General features: G+C 33.8%; 1 protein-coding gene across 2 annotated transcripts; it reads left to right on the top strand.

Annotated features, from left to right (window-relative positions):
- The first annotated feature begins 7,410 nt into the window (after positions 1 to 7,410).
- LOC130622038 (peroxisomal carnitine O-octanoyltransferase-like) lies at positions 7,411 to 21,178 on the top strand. Of its 2 annotated transcripts, XM_057437431.1 has the most exons (17): positions 7,412 to 7,619; positions 11,273 to 11,397; positions 13,634 to 13,812; positions 13,920 to 14,059; positions 14,419 to 14,539; positions 14,671 to 14,764; positions 15,102 to 15,215; positions 15,778 to 15,879; positions 17,048 to 17,131; positions 17,321 to 17,428; positions 17,865 to 17,995; positions 18,499 to 18,622; positions 18,695 to 18,773; positions 18,863 to 18,910; positions 19,071 to 19,116; positions 19,602 to 19,721; positions 20,621 to 21,178. In XM_057437431.1, exons 1-17 carry the CDS (start codon positions 7,511 to 7,513, stop codon positions 20,742 to 20,744), a joined length of 1,848 nt encoding a protein of 615 aa, XP_057293414.1. In that variant the 5' UTR covers positions 7,412 to 7,510; the 3' UTR covers positions 20,745 to 21,178. The 2 variants fall into 2 exon arrangements, with proteins under 2 accessions (XP_057293415.1, XP_057293414.1); XM_057437432.1 differs by lacking the exon at positions 15,778 to 15,879 and having other exon boundaries at positions 7,411 to 7,619.
- The last annotated feature ends 43 nt before the right edge of the window (positions 21,179 to 21,221 follow it).

Below are 21,221 nucleotides of genomic sequence, written 5' to 3' on the forward strand. Positions count from 1 at the left end.
TGTCAATTTTGCTCTCGGCAAATTTAAACTTTTATAAGTTTGGAAGCAAAGTAAATTAAAATCTAAACTTCGTGTGACACTCCCTAATTCGAATTTTTATAGAAAAAATCTAATTACAGAGGAAAGCCTTTGTAAAATACATTTCTAATATGAACAGTGCAGTACAAATATTAAAAATGTTTGCCAAGGATCTTTTACAATGTCTGGAAATAGTCATCAATTTTGACTGTTTTTTATTCAGCATATTTTTTCTAAATCAACCGCCCTATTTACATCTTTTAATGTAACCATTACATCGTTTCCAAATTTTGAAATCATACTGTAATCTTCTAAACTGCTAATGCCATCTAATACATCTTTGTATGATGGCTTTGCGATTGGTCATTTGTTTGGTTTATGGTCATTTAATTCGTCATCACTTGAGTTCACAAAATTTCCGGAAACTTCGGCAATTATGTTAGCATCAGACAAGGTCCCACTGACGGATGTTGTAGATCCACGTCTACCAGTTTTTTGGCTGTCATTCGATAATCCACACTGAAGTGCTGCTTCCAATTCTCTCACGACGTTTTCCTCTTATTCTAAATCACAAAACGGATCATCTTCATCATTTAACGCTCTTTCCACAATTTCGCTTGATATTCCTGCTTTTTTAAAACAGTTCGTGAAAGTTTAGTCAGGAACAGAATCCTATGCTACTGTCACAGCAGTTAGAATTGAAAATTTAGGAAGCTCATTGTTCTTCAAAATTAGGATCTGCCTTTTCACTGCGAGAGAACGATATTTCGCTTTGAGGGATCAAATAACACCTTGATCCATCGGTTGTGTGATTAAAGTGGTGTTGTAAAGTGTCTGGCTCATGTGATAACGCCCTAAAAAGTAAAAAAATGAAAAAGCCCCTGGCTTATTAGAGGATTTACCGAATATTCATTTTGAAATCATGTATTATTTGAATGCCGGTTAATTCGAACATTCGTTTTTCGAAAAATGTTTTCCATTCTTTGAGTTTGGTCTAATAAAGTCTTAAATTTTGTGCTGCTTAACATTCGAACTCCGCCAATAAACTCGAACAATTTTCTCGGTCCTTAGACTAACAAACGTTCCTTAGAAGACATTTTTTCTTTTTTTACATTAATGTTGATAAAATATCTTTCCAGTAAAATTGAGTTTAAAAAGTATCTGTTCTCTTTTCCATCACAAAGATTAACTTTTTTCCTACTTACCTCTACTTTGCAGTTGTTGTCGTTGATTGTTCGAAGAAAAAATGCAAAAACTTTTTTCCTTTTGCCAAATGTCCAATCACAGCGCTTTCCTGTTTGACTGAAACTGTATATTTTTTAAATTCATTTTCTGGTTTTAATTGACTCTTTGGAAAATTGCGATATATTTTGTATTCCTAAAGTTCCATAATTAGTAGTTCTTCTTTCACCCCAAAAGCAGAATGTTGTATAACGTTCGATTCTGAAAACGTGCAACTTTGAAAGTGTTAGAAGATGGAACGTTTTTTTCTTTCGGTCTTTATTCCACTTTTCGTATGCTGTCAACATGTGTAACATGTTAATCGCTGGAAAACCCAAGTACAGCCATAAAAGTCTGCGAGAAAACTCTAAACTAAAACTCTAAATAATCTTGAAAAAGGGATGAGTAGTAAAAATGTAGCTGCAAAATATAATGTACCAAAAAACAGGTAGCTCTGAATTGGTAAACAAGGCTGTTTTGAGCTAGCTTAAGAACATGTGAAGTCAAAACTTCCCGTTATCTGCAGCTATGATCTAAAAGAAAGGGATTGCCCTCGCGAAGCATCTAAACGTTAAAAATTTCCAGTCATCAGATAGCTGGCTACGATGCTAAAATAAACGAGGTCACATTACATTCAAAACCATATCTGGTGAATTAAAATCAGTTACACCAAACATGTTCGTCTATTGATGGGAAACTTCCTTCCCACTCTTTTAACAAACTAACGCAGATGAATTTGAATTGTTTTATCAATGCCTTCCAACAGGACGCATCAATTCTATTCAGAAAGTGTTCTGGTGAAAAGTTGAGTAAAATTTGCATTACTGGGTTGGCAGCAGTTGACGCGGTTGGAGAGAAGTTGCTGATGTTCATTGTTGGGAAGGCCAAAAATCCACGGTGCTTCAAGAACATCAAAAGTTTTTACCATGCCGCTACAGAATCAACGCAAAAACTGGATGGATTGCGATTTATTTGAAGAGTGGGTCAGAGAGATGGACAAGAAATTTTTGGCTGAAGGAAGACAAATTGCATTGATTATCGACAATTGCCCAACACATCCGGAAATCGAAAATCTAAAAACTACAAAATTGTTTTTCCTTCCATCAAACACAACTTTTAAGACTCAGCCAATTGACCAGGGCGTGGTTAAGGCGGGGGTAAACCAGTCCAACATTTCACCCAACATTTTTTTCCCATGTTGGATGAAATGTTGGACTGCTTTTAAAAATATTCGTTCATTCATTCCTGAAAAACAAAATGACAGACGGAACAAATTCTGTAGTGCTGCTTACCTTAAGTCTACAAATTTTCGCGAGGATTTATTTTCGCGAATCAATGGTTTTCGAAAATTTTGGGGAGGATTTATTTTCGCGTAACAGGCAAAATATGGTATCACATAAATGTCAAATGCGCCTGGAATGAATGAAACTCATCCTCGTCCCCAGGTTTTAAACGAAGAGGTTAAAAAATTTTCTACTTGTTTATCACTTAAAATATTTTGAGAAATATAATATTTTCACAAATCTTCTTCGTCGTCAAAAACATCAAAAATATTTCCACTTTCATTCTCTTCGTTTTCATCTACTTATTCTTCTTCATCGCTTTCTTCTTCTCCCTCGCACTCTGAAATATATTTCGATGCTAAAGACAGAGACCATACTGGTTGACAGTCGACACTTCAGAATTTTCAAGCAACATCGGGTCAGTATCGTAAATTGGATCGAGGCTAGGTAAACCAGAAAGACCTTTTTCAATTGCTTTCCTTATACTTGCTACTTTCCAAACCTTTCAGGCAGATCTGCTCCCCATCAGCTGACGTTATTTTGTTTACATCTCTATTAACCACTTTGCGTGCAATGGTTTGATAATCAAAGATTTGAGGTGTATACTTCTATGGTTTCTAGCTCTTGACCGTTGTGCATTGCTTGAGTGATTTGATCTGTGTTCCTATTTGTGAATTTTTTCTTCGTAATTCTTTTTACATAACCATTAGGACCTCCTTGGATATCAAGTGGTTGAAAGAGGTAAGTAAAGTTTACTGGAACACTCTGTAGCAAAATGTGGTTACCCGGCAAGACCTTTAAAACCGGATTTGTCGTCTGACCTTAAAATACATCCATTATTAGCAAAGCAGGATGATTTTTCTTCAATTCAAGTGAGTTCCTTTCTTCCTTGAGATATGGAATAATGATTTCACTTAGCAATTTATTGGATTCCTCTTCGTTACTATAGTGCTTTGGATTCGCATCTTTTGACTAAGCCCATCCTTCGAAACAAACTCTGTGCTCAGTTGGATTCACTTATAAATATATACGGAACTTCTTCCAAAAAAGGCAAAGAAAAAACGAGACTACACAAAAAAAAGTCCAGAAAAACAAAAACCTTCCAGATACTGATTTCGCTGTTACTTTCGACTGAAGTGACTTTTTATATATTTTTATTACGATACTTTTATTTTTATATACTTTGGAAGAAAATGGTGAAAAACAACAAAAAAAGGATTTTAAGGAAAATTTTGCGACGATTTATTTTCTCGAATCGGGGCTTTTCAAAAATTTCCCGAGGATTTATTTTCGCGAATTCCCCATTTGGTAATATTTCGTAAGGATTTAATTTCCCGAATTTGGACAAAATTCGCAAAAAAGCGAAAATTTCTCCTCGCAAAGCTTTGTGCACTTAAGGTATGTTGCTGAACGAACTCGTCCATTCAGATGATAAAAAACCGACCCGCGGAAAAACCAGGAAGTGGATAAAGTGGAGGGAACAAAATGGATATTATAGTAATATCATTAAAGAATGGAAGATCGAAGACAGATTCGGATTTAGGGAAATGTTTCGGATGGATGTGTGGGATTTCGACTTCCTCCTTAATGAAATATCCCATTTGATATCACCTGTGGGTGGCCACAGACCAATCATGGAAGAAGAAAGACTCGGCATTACTCTCCGTTTTCTTGCGACAGGAGAATCGTTTCAATCACTTCACTTTCAGTTCAGAATTTTTTTGAATGCAGTATCCCATCGTTATCTTTGTTCTTTTTGTTCTTAGCAGTGGAACCTTCTTCTTTTTCTTCTTTATTCTTCTCTTCCAAAGCCTTCTCTCGTGCTATTTTCTCTTGTTCTTTTCTGTGTGTTGTTCGAGATTTTTATATGTTGGATGAAAAGTACAGTTGACTCTCTCTAATCCGAATCCCAAGGGGGATAACTTTTTGTTCGGATTATAGAGAGATTATGATAGTAGAAAGTCTCTCTTATTCGAATTTCAGGTTTGAAGGGTGAAAATTCGGATTAGAGAGAGAAATCGCAAATTTCTTGAAAAGTTCTTAGATTTTTTTCTTTTCCAAAACTTTGTGATGCCATCTATATATTGCTGAGAAAGTGTTCGATTGTTTCATGTTTGATAATTTGTCCAAATTACGGACACGACCTGCGTCGCTGAGGGTTTTTCTCAAATCGACTCCAAATTTGGTAAACAGGATGTAATCCTCTAAGATGAAAATGGCATTCATGACATCTTAAAATCTGGCTTGACCAATGTTTTAGTTTTTTTTTTTTTTGTTTTCCAGGTCCACCCACTTCGGCTATGATGTTTGCATCAGATACGATACCGGATACGTTGATCTCGAAGTCAATATGAGCGAGCTCGTCTGCGGTTAATTCGAAGTCCACATTGAACTTTTCTTTATAATCACTTATTTAATCTTCTTCTTTATTCAAACTCGCAAACGGGTCATCATCATCATTTAAAGCCTTCTCGACAGACTCTTCAGAAATACTAGATTTTTTGAAACAGTTCAAGAAAGTTTCATCAGGAATAGAACTCCACGCTTTGTTATCTACATGGAGTTGCTTAGTCATTTTGAACCAAAATACTCATAAAACTTCATAAAATGGACGTGCATTTACAAAAACGTTCGACAGAAAATCGAATTTTGAAAAAAAACATTCGAAAGTGTTAACACCGCCTTGTTTCCCCACTCCGAATTACATAGAGGATTTAGCGGGGGGGGGGGGGGGGGGGGGGGTGGCAACTTAACATTTGTACGGATTATAGAGGTTTTCGGATTACAGAGATTCGAATAATAGAAAGTAAATTATAAGAGTTTCTTAGGAAATTGACGGTGACTTTGAATTTGTTCGAATTATAGAAAGATTCGAATAATAAAGATTTGGATTAGAGGGAGTCCTCTGTACCACCAAACCAATCCAACATGAAAATTCACGCAACTCAGATAGAGAATTCCTTTGAAATGTTGGATGAAATGTTTGACAGCGATCATCCAACACGATTTTTTTCTTCTTTTTAGAAAATTTCAACTTTTTTCAAAGTTTTGAAGTGACTACAGTGGAATCCCTCTAAAGCGGACACCATTGGTGCAAAAAAAAGTGTCCGCTTTAGAGGGATGTCCGCTTTATAGGAAGTTGACCAAAAAATTAGTTTTAGACCTAATTTTGACCAAAAAAGCTTTTTTTGTAGTACTGGCGGGTATCATGGGGTGACTTGCAACACTAGGGTAGACGGCAACATCAATAGATTTAGCTTATCGAGCAAAGAACCCAAGTTGGCTGTGTAAAGTAAGTTTAGCAGCTCAAATTTGTCGGTGTTGCAACCAACCTTTAAGTGTTGCTAAGGTTATAAACTAAGAAACCAAGTTATATTACGAAGATATATTTCATTTATTTTATAGGTCTTTCAATACACGTTTTTCTCCCTATTTGAAATAATCTTTGATTGAGGATTGTTTTCTATTTTGAAGCTGAAGTTCCTCAATCTTTTTCGTAATGGTTGACAACATTTCTTGGCATGTATCATCAAAAATAGTAGATCGCTTAATTTTATCAAGCATAGTGATTAGCTCGGTGAAACCAAGCATTTCTTCTTCAACCACGTCTTCACTCTCATCATCATCCTCGGAAGACTGGGAAGCGAGTAAACCGTGGTGCTGGCTACGGACTAGAAATTCCTGCCCAGTACCAATTAATTGGTGTTGAAAAGGCAATTGAGTGGGCCGAGAAAAATATAAGGAAAGTGTTGGACTCGGTAAATAACAAAACTCAAAGATGTACTAAGTAAAATGGTTTAAATTTTAAGAAAAAGTGACATTTCATCTCGTTATTTTTCCATTGTCCGCTTTATAGGGAGTGTTTATAAGGGAAACTGTCATTTGGTGCAAAGATTTTTGTCCGCTTTATAGAGTGTCCGCTTTATAATCGTCCGCTTTATAGAGATTTTTTTATGAGAGTTTGACCTAAATTCTGCCGGTGCAAAAATTTTTGTCCGCTTTAGAGGGCTGTCCGCTTTATAGGGTGTCCGCTTTAGGGGGATTCCACTGTATAAGCAGTCCAACATTTCATCCAACATTGTATGTTGGATGAAATGTTGGATTAGTTTGCCCCCGCCTTAAAGCAATTTATCGATAACATGTTATTGTAAACCACTTCTAAATGTTTTTCTTTTTTTTTTTACTTCAAGGAATGCAAATGTTAGTTTACAATGCAGTGACGGTAAAGACAGTTAAATTGTTTTTTCGAAAGTCTAAGATATTAATTAAAAGCCAGAACGCTGCTGTTGCTAAAGACGATAACCCTTTAAAAGAATTGAAAGAAGAGATTGTGCAGTCCAACCCGATCTTGTTTGTGATACCATGGATGCTGCTTCCGTCACTGATGTTGAAAAGGGAGTTGCAGCTTTTGTCAGACGCTGAAATCATACTAGATGTATCGGATAAGGAAGATGCCAGCAATGGAGATAATGATGGTGATGATGGCGAATTCGAAGTTGAAGAAGCATCCGTCGAGTTCCCGAACGACGTGAACTTCAGTAGAGTTGATAAAGCAGCTTAAATGAAGGGGAGATGGTTCAATCATATGCAAATCACGTCGGTCGCATTCTTAGCCAGCACTTTGCCCAGGCCGAAGAAACAAACAAAGATAAATGATTTCTTAAGAATTTGTAACGATTTCTTATGTATCCTAGTCCAATGAATTTTGAAAAATTATATTCGAATCCCCTATTTTCCCTATTATCTGATAATTCGAACAAATTTTTCTGTCCCTTGCTTGTTTAAATTAACGGAGATGTGTACTTTACATAATAATAATTTCGAAATACCGACGGCTGTCGACGGCAGTAACATGGGTACAAGGTTGTTCATCATGTAAACATGTAAACAATAACATGGTAAATGGTGGCTGAGTTCAAAGTTTGCAGTGGACATGTGCATGTATTTTAAGAGTGAAAAGACACTCAAGTAGTCTAAAAAGTTCTTCCATGGCGAATAATAAACTATCTGGAGAGAAAACTTTCGATTATCAATCACAAAAAGAAAGTCTTCCCCTACCATCACTTGTACAATCATGTGCAAAATATTTAGAAGCAGGTAAAAAATTGTCATCTCTAGCTATATTTTGCAAATTAGCACAAAGCCATCGTTATATTCTTAAGTAAAATGTATAATAATGACTTGAAACCTTAATTCTTTTTAAATTACCACCACTTATGTGCAGATTCTACAATAATTATTTCATTCTATGGCTAAAAATTTGGATATACCTATATATATCAGAAATTTCACAAGTTGACCTTTGGCTAGCTGAATAATAACAAAATGACTACACTCTTGATTACACGCACTTTAAATTCATTCTCTCAAAAAATGCCACAGTCACTAAAGGAGCTTTTAAACACAGGTTCACACTTTCCTTGATCAACACAGAATTTGGCAAAACAGCTTTCCAGTTTACAGCTGCAAACGTTATAATATCCCAGACCAAGTGACTTGTGATGGAAGTTTGCTTTCATTTGAAACTTCCATCTCAAAAAAATTGGCATCTGGATTAACCACGTGTTTAAAATTTGAGATGGAAGTTTCAAAAGAAAGCAAACTTCCATCACAAGTCTAGGGCTCCGAGAGGTTTGAAAATTTCACACTATTAAAAGCTAAAAAAGGCTGATTAAGCACGATTTATGATGTGAATATGTTGACAAAGTTGTGCCCTCAGAGAGAAAACTACAAGATTCAGTCTGTTTAAACATAAATTCTCGACTTTTCCTGACTTCTGAGGATTGTTCTGAGTACTTATTTTAACTTTTGCTTTTGCTTAGCTTTTTGTCCTTTTACTAGGTTGAAAAAATATTGTATATACAAAGAGATTTAGTTGATTTTTTATATATATATATATATATATGTGTCGTGTACGTAGCTTTGTTTAAACGGCAGGTGTGTATTCTGATTGTATGCTTGGTAGCGCACTCAAACACAATGCACAAGTGAGTTGCCTTGTTGTGGTAATAACATGAGCTTGTTTCAAAAAGTTAAAAAAAAAATATTAAGCAGGTAAAACAGTTAGAGAGAAGGAAAGCGTAGCTATCTGTATGAGTATAGGAAGTTATTATGCTTTGGTTAATAAACATGTCTTAATCTTCATTGAATTGCTTGAGTGTCCATGTTTGGTTGCATGGCTTTATAACATAACCTTATCAAGTCAATGTTGGTACATACTCATAATAAAATGGACATTCGTTAGAACTCTTTTTATCTTATTTCTCAAATTGAAAACAAATTGTCTCCCTTTCTGGTATTTCTTCTTGCCCCAACATTATTAAACATGATGTACCTCAGGGTTCTGTTCTTGGGCCTCTCCTCTTCTTAATTTATATAAACGACTTATTTCATGCTATTAAATTTAGTGAGGTCTATCATTTTGCTGATGATACTAACCTGTTACATGTCAATAGAAATCTACTCACAATTTTAATTTTAAATTAAAAATTAATGATAAACGTCTTAATTCTAGCGTCATGATTAAATATACTGAGGCACTTTGCTTGATTCCGACCTTTCCTGGCAATCTCATATTAATTTAATCAATTTGAAACTTAAAAGGGCTAATGCCATTCTATCTAAACTGCACCATTATGTCACTAGAAATAATCTTTGTCAAGTTTACTTTGCCCTTTTTCAATCCCATCTTTCATATTGTTGGCGGATTTGGGGCTAGGCCACTTATTCCTTAGTTAATACAATTCTAACTCTTCAAAAACAGGCCTTACGTATTATTATTTTTTCCCATCCTCATTCTCATGCAAATCCACTTTTTTCGCAACTTAAAATCTTAAAATTCCTAATTATTTCCACCTTCATAATGTCCTATTTCTTAAAAAAATTACCTTAAATACACTTCCATTCTCTCTCATTAAAACTTTTAGTATTGTTTTTCTGTTAAATACAGTACTCGTGGATATAGTAATGAAATGGTCTCATAAGTGTTCCTTCTGTTCAACGGTATCCTACAGTTTAAATTCAATTCACTTTCAATCCATTCGGTCATGGAAAGTTCATCCAACATTTCAACTTATCTTTCCTCAATTTATCTTCTAATGCTTTAAGGATCAAACTAACTACTGATTTTTTTTACAATCTTATACCCAACAATAGCACCTTATTTCTTAAACTGCTTACTTTAAGCTAATTGTTTAAAACATTTGTCATTACACTAGGCTCGTGTGTTGTGTGTCAATGTGCTGGTTCTCGGTGTGTAAATGTGTGTCCAATTGTTTTCAGTTTTTGTTTTGTTTATTGTTGTTTTGGTTTTTTATTTTATTTTTTATTTTTATTTTCCTGGTTATTTGGTTGATATCCCATTTCATATATCCCTAAATTGTCACCAATCTTAGTTCTATAATCAAAGGTGGCCTCACATTTTTCTAGCTATATGCCATAGTGTTGTCTCTTGGTAATTTTTTTTAGTTGTGTGGATATCATTATCATGTAATCATTATTTATTTATTTATTTATTTATTTATTTATTTATTTATTTATTTATTTATTTATTTATTTATTTATTTATTTATTTATTTATTTATTTATTTATTTATTTATTTATTTATTTATTTATATTGTATTTTTATTTTTGCTGTTATCCTCACAAATGAATGAGTCTTGTAACTTTCTTATTCTGAATAAATGATTACTTATACTTACTTACTTACTATAAATCTATATCCTAGCTGTGACTTTAGCTATATATATTTTCGTGATTTAATCGACCAGCTGGATCAACTATAAAAATATAATTTTTGGGTAAACTTCCCCTTTAACATATTGACACCAGTCTCCATTATTGACGTGATTATGTAATGTTTTAAAATGGTTATTTTTATGCAGTATGACATTTAATAACATGTAATGACATGTAATATCACATAGTTGAATGGCTCATATTCCCAAGTATTGAAAAAATTTATTAGGCTGTTACAGCTTGAAACGGAGATCAAAATAATGTATAAAATCACCTTGTTTTGAAGAGTAGTTTAAAAGAAAAAAAGTTCTAATATTTTTATGACATCAGGCCCGTCAATGTAGTATATACAAAACTTTAAAAAAAAAATTGTTTAGCTGTGACCTATTTTGTAGACCTTGTTTGTGAAACAGGTTTAAATGTGTTTTGATGATCAATCTGTCCATTTCAACTTAGATTGGTTTACTCATTTTTACGTAACTCACCAAGTTTTGTCCTATAGGAGTTAACCAGTTACACAAGTGGAAGAAAGTTACAACTGCAATGTGATAGCTTCACTAATAAAAAGTGCATTATTGATGTCAAAAATGTATTGACACCAAGAATTATATAGCTGATTTGTTAGCAGAAAATTGAGACATACATCCTCTTCATAGAAGCCTCAGACGGGCAGACATGGTTAAAGTATTATTATATAAGATTCAGTATACCTACATACCCAAGTTTTCACATACTAAAGATACCTTCTCCCTTCACACAGGGTGAAGGAAATATAACTGTTATCATGGTCAAAATATGGTTATAGACTGGATTTATCTTTTAAAAAAGGAAACAACTGACTTTGTGAGACAATGCAATGACTTTGTTTACTCATTAACTTTTCATTTTGTATAGTGGACATTAGGCCATTTTAACATTGATATGTTAAAGTGTATTTTCTAAGGAGGATTTTCAAGATGCTTCATAGACTGTAGTATGTGTATAAACTTTTGTTTGTTTTGTTACATTTTAGTAAAACCATTTGTGAGCAAAGAGGAGTTTTTCTACACAGAAATGCAGGTTCATTTGTTCCAGAATGGAATTGGAAAGGAGTTCCATAATAAGTTGGAAGAGCTTGCTAGAAACTCACGTAATTGGGTAGGTGTATATAACTTACCTTTAATTCCTTTGTTTATTGATCTACAAAAATGATTTTAGGTATCTCTAGCTCTGGCCAGGAGCTCCACTCATAATTTTTTTAAATGGTAATCATCTATAGTTGTTTCGTTGGCATGTGTTTAGTTGATAGAGAGTTGTTTTAAAAAGTATACAAAAATACATGGATTAAATATGCATCAATATATAAAGGGTTGCCGAGCGAGAACAGGTCGCTATGTTCGCAAGCGAAATATTTACATCATACTCCATGACAAATATGGAGAGAACTTTTATCCGCTACAATAGACAGTTTAAATAGGATCTTATAAGAAGTTCCTTGAGTAAAACGCAATCTTGACCTCAGATCTTCTCTTTTACTTTTTGATATATGCGTGCTGGCGCGACCCTAGTCACTATTAAATTGCGAAAAAATAAGCCCTGGGAAAAGATAACAATATGCCTTCGTTTTCAGAGGGAAAAAACAGCAAACATTCAGCAGCATAGGTCATCTTTTACGGTTCTAGTTTCTATTATAATTAACACACTTTTTCGTTTCCAAGCTTTTTCTGTTAACAAAAAGTCTAGCACAATCAGAGAATGAAAATTAAAAAATACAAATATACGCTTACTAAAAAACCTTGAAAAGACTTTCATACAAACCAAAAATAAAGGTTAACTGAGCAATGTTATGTGTACTCTTATAGAGCGTTCTGGCTTTTGGCCTGCATTGTGTCTTCAAATGTGATGAATCGAACAAAATAAAGCTATCTTTTCTGGCTTGTGTCTTAAGTAGAAAATTTTGGCTAAGTTGCCTCGGTGCAAAGATTATTATTATTCAAAGTGTTATTTGCAGGATATGTTCTGCTTGGAAAAAGTTCAGAGAGTTACTTCCTTTGTTGACTAGCAGAGTCTTGTATGAGGCCTGTGTAAGTATATCTTGACCTTTTAGAAAGGAATGATATGAGAATGGTTAGGTGGATGTGTAGCGCCAATCTGAGAGACAAAAAGAGTTCAGATGAGCTTAGAAGCAGGCTAAGTATCCGTAGAATTAAAGATGTTATCCAGCCAAGAAGATTAAATTGGCTGGGGCACTTGGATGGAATGAAGGGGGATAATTGGGTAAGAAAGTGTAGAGACTTGATAGTTCCTGGGGGAAAGCCCAGAGGCAGACAGAGAAAGACTTGGCAGGAGGTTGTAAGGACAGACTTGATACAGAGGAAGTTGATTTTAGATCTAACACGGTCTAGATCAGATTGGAAGAGGGTCATTAATATACCCCGTCCAACCCCATGCTAGCATGGAAAACGGACATTAAACTGAGAATGATGATGATGATGACAGGTCAAAATTTTAAAATGTTCCATATTATGGCAATGCAAATAATTTTAGCAATTTCCAGCAATACAGAGAATTTTTGACACTCTTTGCAATCTTTAACACTCATCAGGAGAACCGCCACCGCCCCTTTATAATATTCTGATTAGAATGTATGAATATAAGCTGCATGTAAACACCCTGCGCTACTTAACCGCCCCAACATCTAAGTCTGTTTTTAAGTCCTTTCCATTATTGAACATTATAACCGCTGTTTTTTATTTTTTGATAGCGACATCTGAAGAGCGGTGGGGACTTCAACATGTTCCCCTTTACTTTAGGATTTTTATTATGTTATATCGCGGGAGAGTACTTGTGCAAAATATGGTTTCTCTTCCTGTATGAATGGGTATAGAACATACGGCGCGTTTAGTGGATAGTACGAAACTACTAACCTTATTTGACATTCATTTTAAGATGATGCTATATAATTTCAATCATTTGTTGTTCTTTGTGATGTATTGCATAAGCTGTTACTGTTACCTAACACAAACTTAACTTCACAAGAAAAATGCAAAAACTTTTTTAGTTTATTTTGTTTTCACAGTTTCATTCGAATGATACTTTCGAATGGGACAGTGTTCTTAAAAATAGCGACCTCGTTCCCAGAGCGTAGAGTAATCAGAAAAAAATTGGGATAACTGAGACTGAGGGTATTTGACTTATCAAGTGAAAAAAGTGACACTTTCATCAACTTTTTTTAAATTTTGATTTTCTCCTGCTGTATAGAAGAAAATAGAAAAAAATAATATGCGCTGAAATTCCAAATAGGCTGTGCTCAGCTCGCTACGCTTAGCTCCACAATAATTCATTTTCTCTTTTTTAAGAAACTCTGAAGTTTTCTCTTTCTTCTTATCTACAGCTTCAAGACTGGTGGTTTGACATGTATCTAAACTACAGAGGACCATTGCCAGTTGTTAGTAACACTGCTGGTGGAGTTGAGTCTTTGACACCATTTGATCAACCAACACTTGGTGTGCAATATCAAAGAGCATCTGTATGGATTTACTATATGGCAAAACTATATCTAAATATAATACAGTAAGTGCTCTCAGTTTATAACTTTTAATATTGTGAACCATTTAGTAACATTAATTTTTTCGTAGTATTTAAACTGAAGTATGTAAGTAATAGTGATATTTTTTTAGCCAAAAATTACCAGTCCAGAGACAACAAAAAAAGCACCCATTTGATATGTCACAATATTGCTACATGTTTTGTGGTGGCAGAATCCCGGGTGAAAAATTTGATACACCAGTAAACTTCATACATTTATTGCCAACGAAAGGTAGAGATGGTGTTTTTATCAGGTTTTTGTGTTTAATGTGATGCTACTTGTTTTTTTTCAGCAAATGTTCCAATTTTTTCAATTATTATTTCTAAATTATATAAAAATTTAAAATGGCTTTGGCTTTTAGAAACATTTACACAAAGGTAATGTCTCTTTACAAGATCTGTTGTTGTCCAATTCCTTCTTTGCAACTAAAGAGTAACAGCGTTCTATATACATATTCTTATGCTACTTTACACTTTACACTTTTTTATTCATATACCATCGCCTAAGAATGTCTATTGTATATGCTCAATTAGTAACAAAGCTACTAAACATAGTAGAAAACCATTAACAAGTGATTTTAATGTTATTAGATGGAAAAGTAGAAGTTGTTGCTAATAGTAAACATATTGTTGTTTTGATGAGGGGAAGAATATTTACAGTAAAAATTTTCGACAGTTCTGGAACTTTATTGACTCCGCCGAATATAGAGAGGTAACATTCAGTTTTAAAGGTTTTAAATAAACGTTTTTGGAGTTGTCCACGCTAAAGCAATATTTTATACAAAAGTCATTAATATGTTATGATTAAGTGAGCTTATTTTATGCTTAAACTTACATTTTCAGACAGTTGCTGTTGATTCGTGATGAATGTGAGAAACTTGATGATGGAGTGTCTATTGGGTCTTTAACTTCAGATGATCGAAATACATGGTACAAGGTGGTTGCTAACTATTTCGTTACTAATTTCCTTTACTAATTATGCTTGAGAATCTTTCGTTTCAAAATAAAATTGTGTTAATAGGAAAAGATGCAAACGATATTTTAAGAATATTTGAGAATAATTTTGTGGGACCCATAAGAAGGTGATATTGTGAAACGCTTTTAAATTTCATTATTTTGTGCTAATACATGCATTAGTGATTTTGTAAACACGTGAGATCAGGTTATAGGTAATATTAACTTCTATTTTTTTTTTAAATAAAAAATCTGTTAGGGTATTAGTACTGCTAACCACTTTAACCGAACTTTTGCATTCACTGATCATAATTACATAGGCGTATAAACATCTTTGCCAACTGGATAGACAAAATAAAATCAATATCAACATAATAAATGAAGCCATCTGTGCATTTGCCTTTGACAATATCAAAACATACAATCTACAAGATGTAAGTGCTACCATTATATTTTATATTTTTTTCGTTACTTCTTTTATGTCAATATAATTTTAAAATGGTGTCTGTGTGTTAGAACACTTATCTTAGCAGAGAAATCAATGTGTATTATCTATATGTTCGTTACGAAGGCAGTGTTGTTTTAATATAAAAGCTGTAAGCATCCTCTCTTTAAAAAAAGCTAGCTTTACATTGAAATTAAAAAACCCATCAGGTATGCTGCTTTACTTCATTGTTCGTTCATTGTTTAGCATCCACATTTTTTAAAAAAACCATACTTTTGAAATGTTTACCGCATAAAACTGACACAAAAAACAAATTTTTATGTAACTCCAGTAATACATCATGACCTATGCAGCATTTCCATAAACTAAAAACTTTGTTTGAGACAACAAAGGAGAACTTAAATTCTTATCTTTTACAGTATGTAGAGTTTCCAGTATAGACGCACTGATTCCAATGTTTTATTTTGAATAATAGCTATTGTTTGATAGGCAGGCAGACATTGTTTTATTTGTAATGTGACTAACAGTTCTTTTACATCTGTATTTTTAAGAGTTGCAAGCATGCTATACTGGGTGACTGTGTTAACCGCTGGTTTGATAAATCTTGTACGGCCATTGTCTCTTCAACTGGAATTATTGGAACAAATTCTGACGTATGTTGTTCATTGTGGAGTGTTTTTTGTGGGGTGTTTTTGTGGAGTGTTTTTGTAGAGTGTTTTTGTGAGGTGTTTTTGTGCGTCGGGTGCTACGTTACGAGATTTCATCTATTGTAGTGTGAATAAAACCATTTCGTGTTATACTCTTACACAAATTAGTCAGTTTAAACAATTTTCTCATATTATTTGAAATATAGAAAATGTGAAGCTACAAAGGTTCCCATTTTTTGGTTTGACATTTAAATGTTCACTCATAACGATGCATTATGGAAACCTATCCAAACACACAACATACAATTTTGTTGTGTTGTATTGAGTTATGATGGTATTTTGTACGGAAATCATGTCACAAAACAAGTGTGAACATGTGGTCTATCTACACAAAATCTGCCTGGCATAACGTGAACATGATCTCAAAGAAAACATTGTAGAACTTTGACGTGAATGTTAAGGTTAGGGTCAATTTTTACAGAATATATAGAACAGTTTTTACGGGCTTTGTTACATCGTAATATTGGTAAATCAACGTGTACTGTTCAAAAGGTATCACAGAGTTCGACTTTCTATACTGTGACGAGTTTCTAGGTAATTCCCATTTTCTAGCTAAGTAATTTTCAAATATCTACAACCCTGTACATAATATATTTGGAAAAAGCATGAAATTTTAAAGATTGCAACACAAGCAATTAAGAACGGCATTTCTGTCTAGTAACACGCACTGCGAACTTGTCAACAGCGAATTTAGGACTTGGTTATTTGGTTAGGTCCAAAGTCCTCAAGGATACTAATTTTTGCTGCTGTCAGCCCAATTCCACCATACTTTGGACCTTTTCGATTGGCGGAGTGGATTGTTCCATAATGAAGAAATTGTGGAAAGTTTAGCTGGCGCATTTTAGACGTTGCTTACTCGGTCTACATCCCTGCCAAAGTAGAGTTTTTGCAGCCTACCAGCCGCAGAGCACTGGGCAAGAGATGCTGTTTGACTATTCAGTGGAAGAGCTGAAAGACGGACAATTTCCCAAATATTATTCCCAGGGTTCTTTCCCATTTTTAAGTAATATGAAAAGTATGGAAATAATCTGCAGATTTTTTTTCGTTGCAGCATGTGTCAACAGCTCTGTGATTCTGTAGCCTATGTGGTTTTAATGTTTTTTTCCACCTTTAGCACCTACATTTGGATGGGAATGTGGGCACGACAATGTTACAAATTATACATGACAACGTACAAAAATGTCAATATCGATGGCAGGTACTTTGGCCACTTTTTTGTATTTCATAGTGGAATGCGTTAGTTTGACTGACTTGCGAGGGAATTGTCATTGTATGGTTGTATATTAATTCACATCGAAATATTACTAAAAGAAAAACAAAAATGCTGAACGACCATGCATATATGTTTTAATTATTAATTCACATCTTGTTGTGTTATGATATGTAGGGTGATACGAGTCTACAGATCATGGAACAACCTTTGGAGCTTCAGTTTACTGTGGATAATTTCATATTGAATGCTATTAAGGAATCACAAAGAAAACATAGAAGATTTGTACGTATGACATATTACACAGAATTTGAGTTGAAATATTTCGTGTTTATAATAATTTAGAGTGTGTACATTATGTGTAATTAAATAGAAAATGTCCAGTTTCAAAAAAATCCTTCATAATAATTGTTCAGCTAAGGATTCGACCCATTCTTCTGGGGAAGGTGTTGCTAACATTTGCTTAGAGTTTTGATAGATTTATATTTTTTGCTTATAAAAATCAAAAATATCATAGATTCTACATGTAAGAAACCTGGATAATTTTTTTACTATAGAAGTTATTTTTTATAAGAGAAGCTTCCGTTTTGCTGTAATAAAAAATAGGGATTGTGGACTACATTGACCGAGCGTCAAATGGTTTTGATGATTAGTAGACTGTTAAAAATCATACATAGCTAATCGTCTTGCAGAGTACAGTAACTTGGACGTTTCTTAATAGGTTGCCTTGTTGGATGTAATTGATAAGCCAGTGCCAGGCTATGGAAAGTCGTACGCCAAGTCCGTCGGAGTTCATCCAGATTCGTTAGTACAAATGGCGATACAACTTGGCTACTACACATTACATCGAAAGTAAAAACATTTCATTTAATTTTCTTATTCCTTATTAATAACATAAAACACGTACATATAATAAAAATATTTTATTCTAAACGAAGCTTTTTGTTACCTAGAAACATATTCAGGTATATACAAAAATTAAAATTATCCACTTTATATACATCATTAAAATACCATCATTATCGACATAAAAACGCATGCGAGAATAAAATTAACCTAAGAGATCAGAAAAACTAAAAACCAATAATGAACCTAAAGAGTTTACGTTTGATATCTTTTTGGTCGTTAAGGGATGGATTAGATGACACGATAAAAACGCCTCTAAAATCTTTCGTTTTCTATTATCTGTAGGGGCTCTGCTTAAAATTCTACCTTTAAATACATGATCAGTTGTCGTTGTAGCTTATCGTCGTTGTTTATCGCAGTTCTTTTTGCTTTTTGCCGTCATTGTGTTTCGGCAACTTTTCCGTTGCTCATAGTAAGAAACATTTTAATATTCTGTCGTATTTTTGAAGAGTGGCATCAACTTATGAATCTGCTACAACACGTATGTTTCGCAGTGGTAGAACAGAAACTTCCAGAAGTTGCACGTGTGAATCGAAAGAATGGGTGGATGCCATGTTTGATGCAAATTCGAATGTAAGATGTTAGATTTTGTGCAAAATTTTTGTCAACTATGTATGGGAACCACTTTTTCTTCTTTTTTTACAGAGAGAAACGCGCAAAAGATTATTTCGTCAAGCAGCTGCAAAACACATCAAAACGTTAGGTGAAGCTTGTGACGGAAAAGGTATCTTTTGATAGATCTATATTTTTTACCGATATAATTTTTACGACATTTTACCGTCTATAGCAATTCGTTTTTTTTTCCTGTTTTAGGATTTGATCGACATTTTTATGTTTTGCAACGTATGATAGAAAAGGAAGGTTAGCGCAATTATATGATTATTTTTTGTTTTTTCATAGTAAATCTATATGTTACTTTTACAGCTTTATGCATCCTGAATTCTTTCACTGGTGTGTGAATGTGAATAACAGAACATATTGAGTCTAGTTTTTCATTTTAATTTTTGTGTTTATTTTTCAGGCCAACCTACACCAGGAATTTTTACTGACAAAGCTTGGAAACTTAGGTTACGACACATGATTTCTTATTCTTTTTGTTGTGTGTTTGCTTGCTGTTCTTCTTTATTTCCAAAGAACACATTACAACTGCGCATGCTTGTCTTTATAAAAGCTGGATTTATCGTCAGGAAGTTCTTTTTTTTGGAAATTATTGTTTATTTTAATGCTCTTTCATCGATCCTGAATTTTTTTTGTTTGAAGTCTTAGTGCTTTTAGAAAATTATGAACATTTTAAAAATTATCCATTTCAACAAAACAATCCTGTGTGCGTTTTGTCTAGACATTTTATGTTCTGCGATTAGTTGTCAAAACCGCAACAAGTTCTATATTTATGTTGTAGAAGCAACTAGTGTATCGTCGCCGTAAGGTGTTAACACAGTTATTTGCAGCCTGAGGGACACAAATTGTTTTAATAGTAAACACTGATAGTACGTCTTTGCCTAGTGTAGCAAGAGAAATGTCAAATGGAAGTAACAAGATATTTTTGTTTTAGTGGTGGTGATGGGAACTTTGTTATCTCATCCAGTCTGTCTGGCTTCTTCCAATTGCATGGCGGGATGGCACCCATGATTCACCACGGTTATGGCGCTTTCTACACTATAGAACCTCACAGGTATCGTTTTTGATATTGAATTATCTTTTTTGTGAAGGTTTTTTTAAGGTCTGTACAGAAACCTTCAAAAGGGCAGTAGTAGTAACTTAAATATAATGTAGTTAAAAGCCATTAAAACCCTTTAAAATTCCAAATATCTTGTTATTTTTTTCTCAACGATGGTTGCCATATGCATTTAAAAACAAAAGTAATTTTTGGTGAAAACATCCAATTTTGTGACGTCATCCTTGCGGGACTGGGAGAGAGAGTCATGGCTGCTACACACTACGAAAAATTTGAAAAAGCTCTGATAAGGAATATTGTAAATCATACTCATAGCCTTGTAGTTTCTCTTAATATATAGTAATATATAGTTAATCATTTTCAAAGGTAGCTTTTAAACATTCATCGTTGATTAACATTGGAATACAATGCTTCTTTTGAGAATAAGAAATTTGCACGTGACATTAATAAGTGTAAGAGAGAAACTCCAAGTAGAAAGCGAGGCCACAGAGAATAAATTTCATTCAAATAATACAGTTACATTTTTATAACCACAAGAACGTTTTTATAATATGATATTACTTCAAGAACAAAAAAGAAGGTTCTTGCATACATGACACACCAAATTTCAATGGTTGTAGCTGTCTATTTATCGCTCTCGCAACGGTGATGTCACACTACAATGTAAAATTTACGGTAGCCGTATGGAAATGGCGGCGACTGTAGGATTAAACAATTCGGCATTTTAGGACTAAATTTGGGGTTTTAAAGGTATTTAAGTTAGTTCCCCTTTAAAATCTCAATAGTTAAGCTCGAGAGAGGATTTGCCTTCTTTAACCTCCGATCTATCAACGATTTGTTCTGTAAGTTCCTCGCAACGGGACTATATTTCAACTTTCACATCCATATTTCTGCAGATTGAACTTAAACGTGAGTGCTTGGAAAACTTCTGATCAAACAAAGTGTAGAGAACTGTACGACTCAATTGTCGAAGCACTTCATACGATACACGAGTTGTTACTCGATCACTCGAAATTGTAAACACATGGGTGTATACGAAGATATCACTCGACTTATTTGCCGAAGGCGAAAAACACTATTGTGACCAGGATGATATATTATGCGAGCGGAATTTAAGATGGTGTAAAATATTTTAGACGTTTTATTAGAATCATTTTTAGTGTACATACAAGCTGAGTTAGGTAGGTTAAAAAATTGCAATTTTTTGTTCTTGACCAGATAAGCAGAAGCCTGCAGGCGAATGCGTTGTAAATAAAGTACCGCCAAGATAGTTAATTTGCTTCTCACCGCCACAAAGACGTTGTTTGAAATAGCGATGAGTAATCGTATGAGCAGTTCAGTGATTTTTTTAATAATGTTCTTAAACACAAAACCATGTAAAACCTAGAATGTCATTAGGTCCAGTACTTTTTTAAATCTAGCAAATAAAATTGAATATATTTTTTTACATTTTATGGTCGTATTGTTTTTTGTCGTATCACAACTTAAATGTTCTTT

Source organism: Hydractinia symbiolongicarpus, chromosome 12 (genome assembly GCF_029227915.1).
Source record: "Hydractinia symbiolongicarpus strain clone_291-10 chromosome 12, HSymV2.1, whole genome shotgun sequence".
Taxonomy (NCBI): Eukaryota; Metazoa; Cnidaria; class Hydrozoa; order Anthoathecata; family Hydractiniidae; genus Hydractinia; species Hydractinia symbiolongicarpus.

What these genes read in the sequence shown, in the direction of transcription:
- LOC130622038 (XM_057437431.1), top strand. Translation starts at nt 7,511, where the DNA reads ATGGCGAATAATAAACTATCTGGAGAGAAAACTTTCGATTATCAATCA. An exon ending in CTAGAAACTCACGTAATTGG is followed by an intron (nt 11,398 to 13,633) that starts GTAGGTGTATAT and finishes TCTTATCTACAG; the next exon opens with CTTCAAGACTGGTGGTTTGA. An exon ending in TGTTTGATGCAAATTCGAAT is followed by an intron (nt 18,623 to 18,694) that starts GTAAGATGTTAG and finishes CTTTTTTTACAG; the next exon opens with AGAGAAACGCGCAAAAGATT.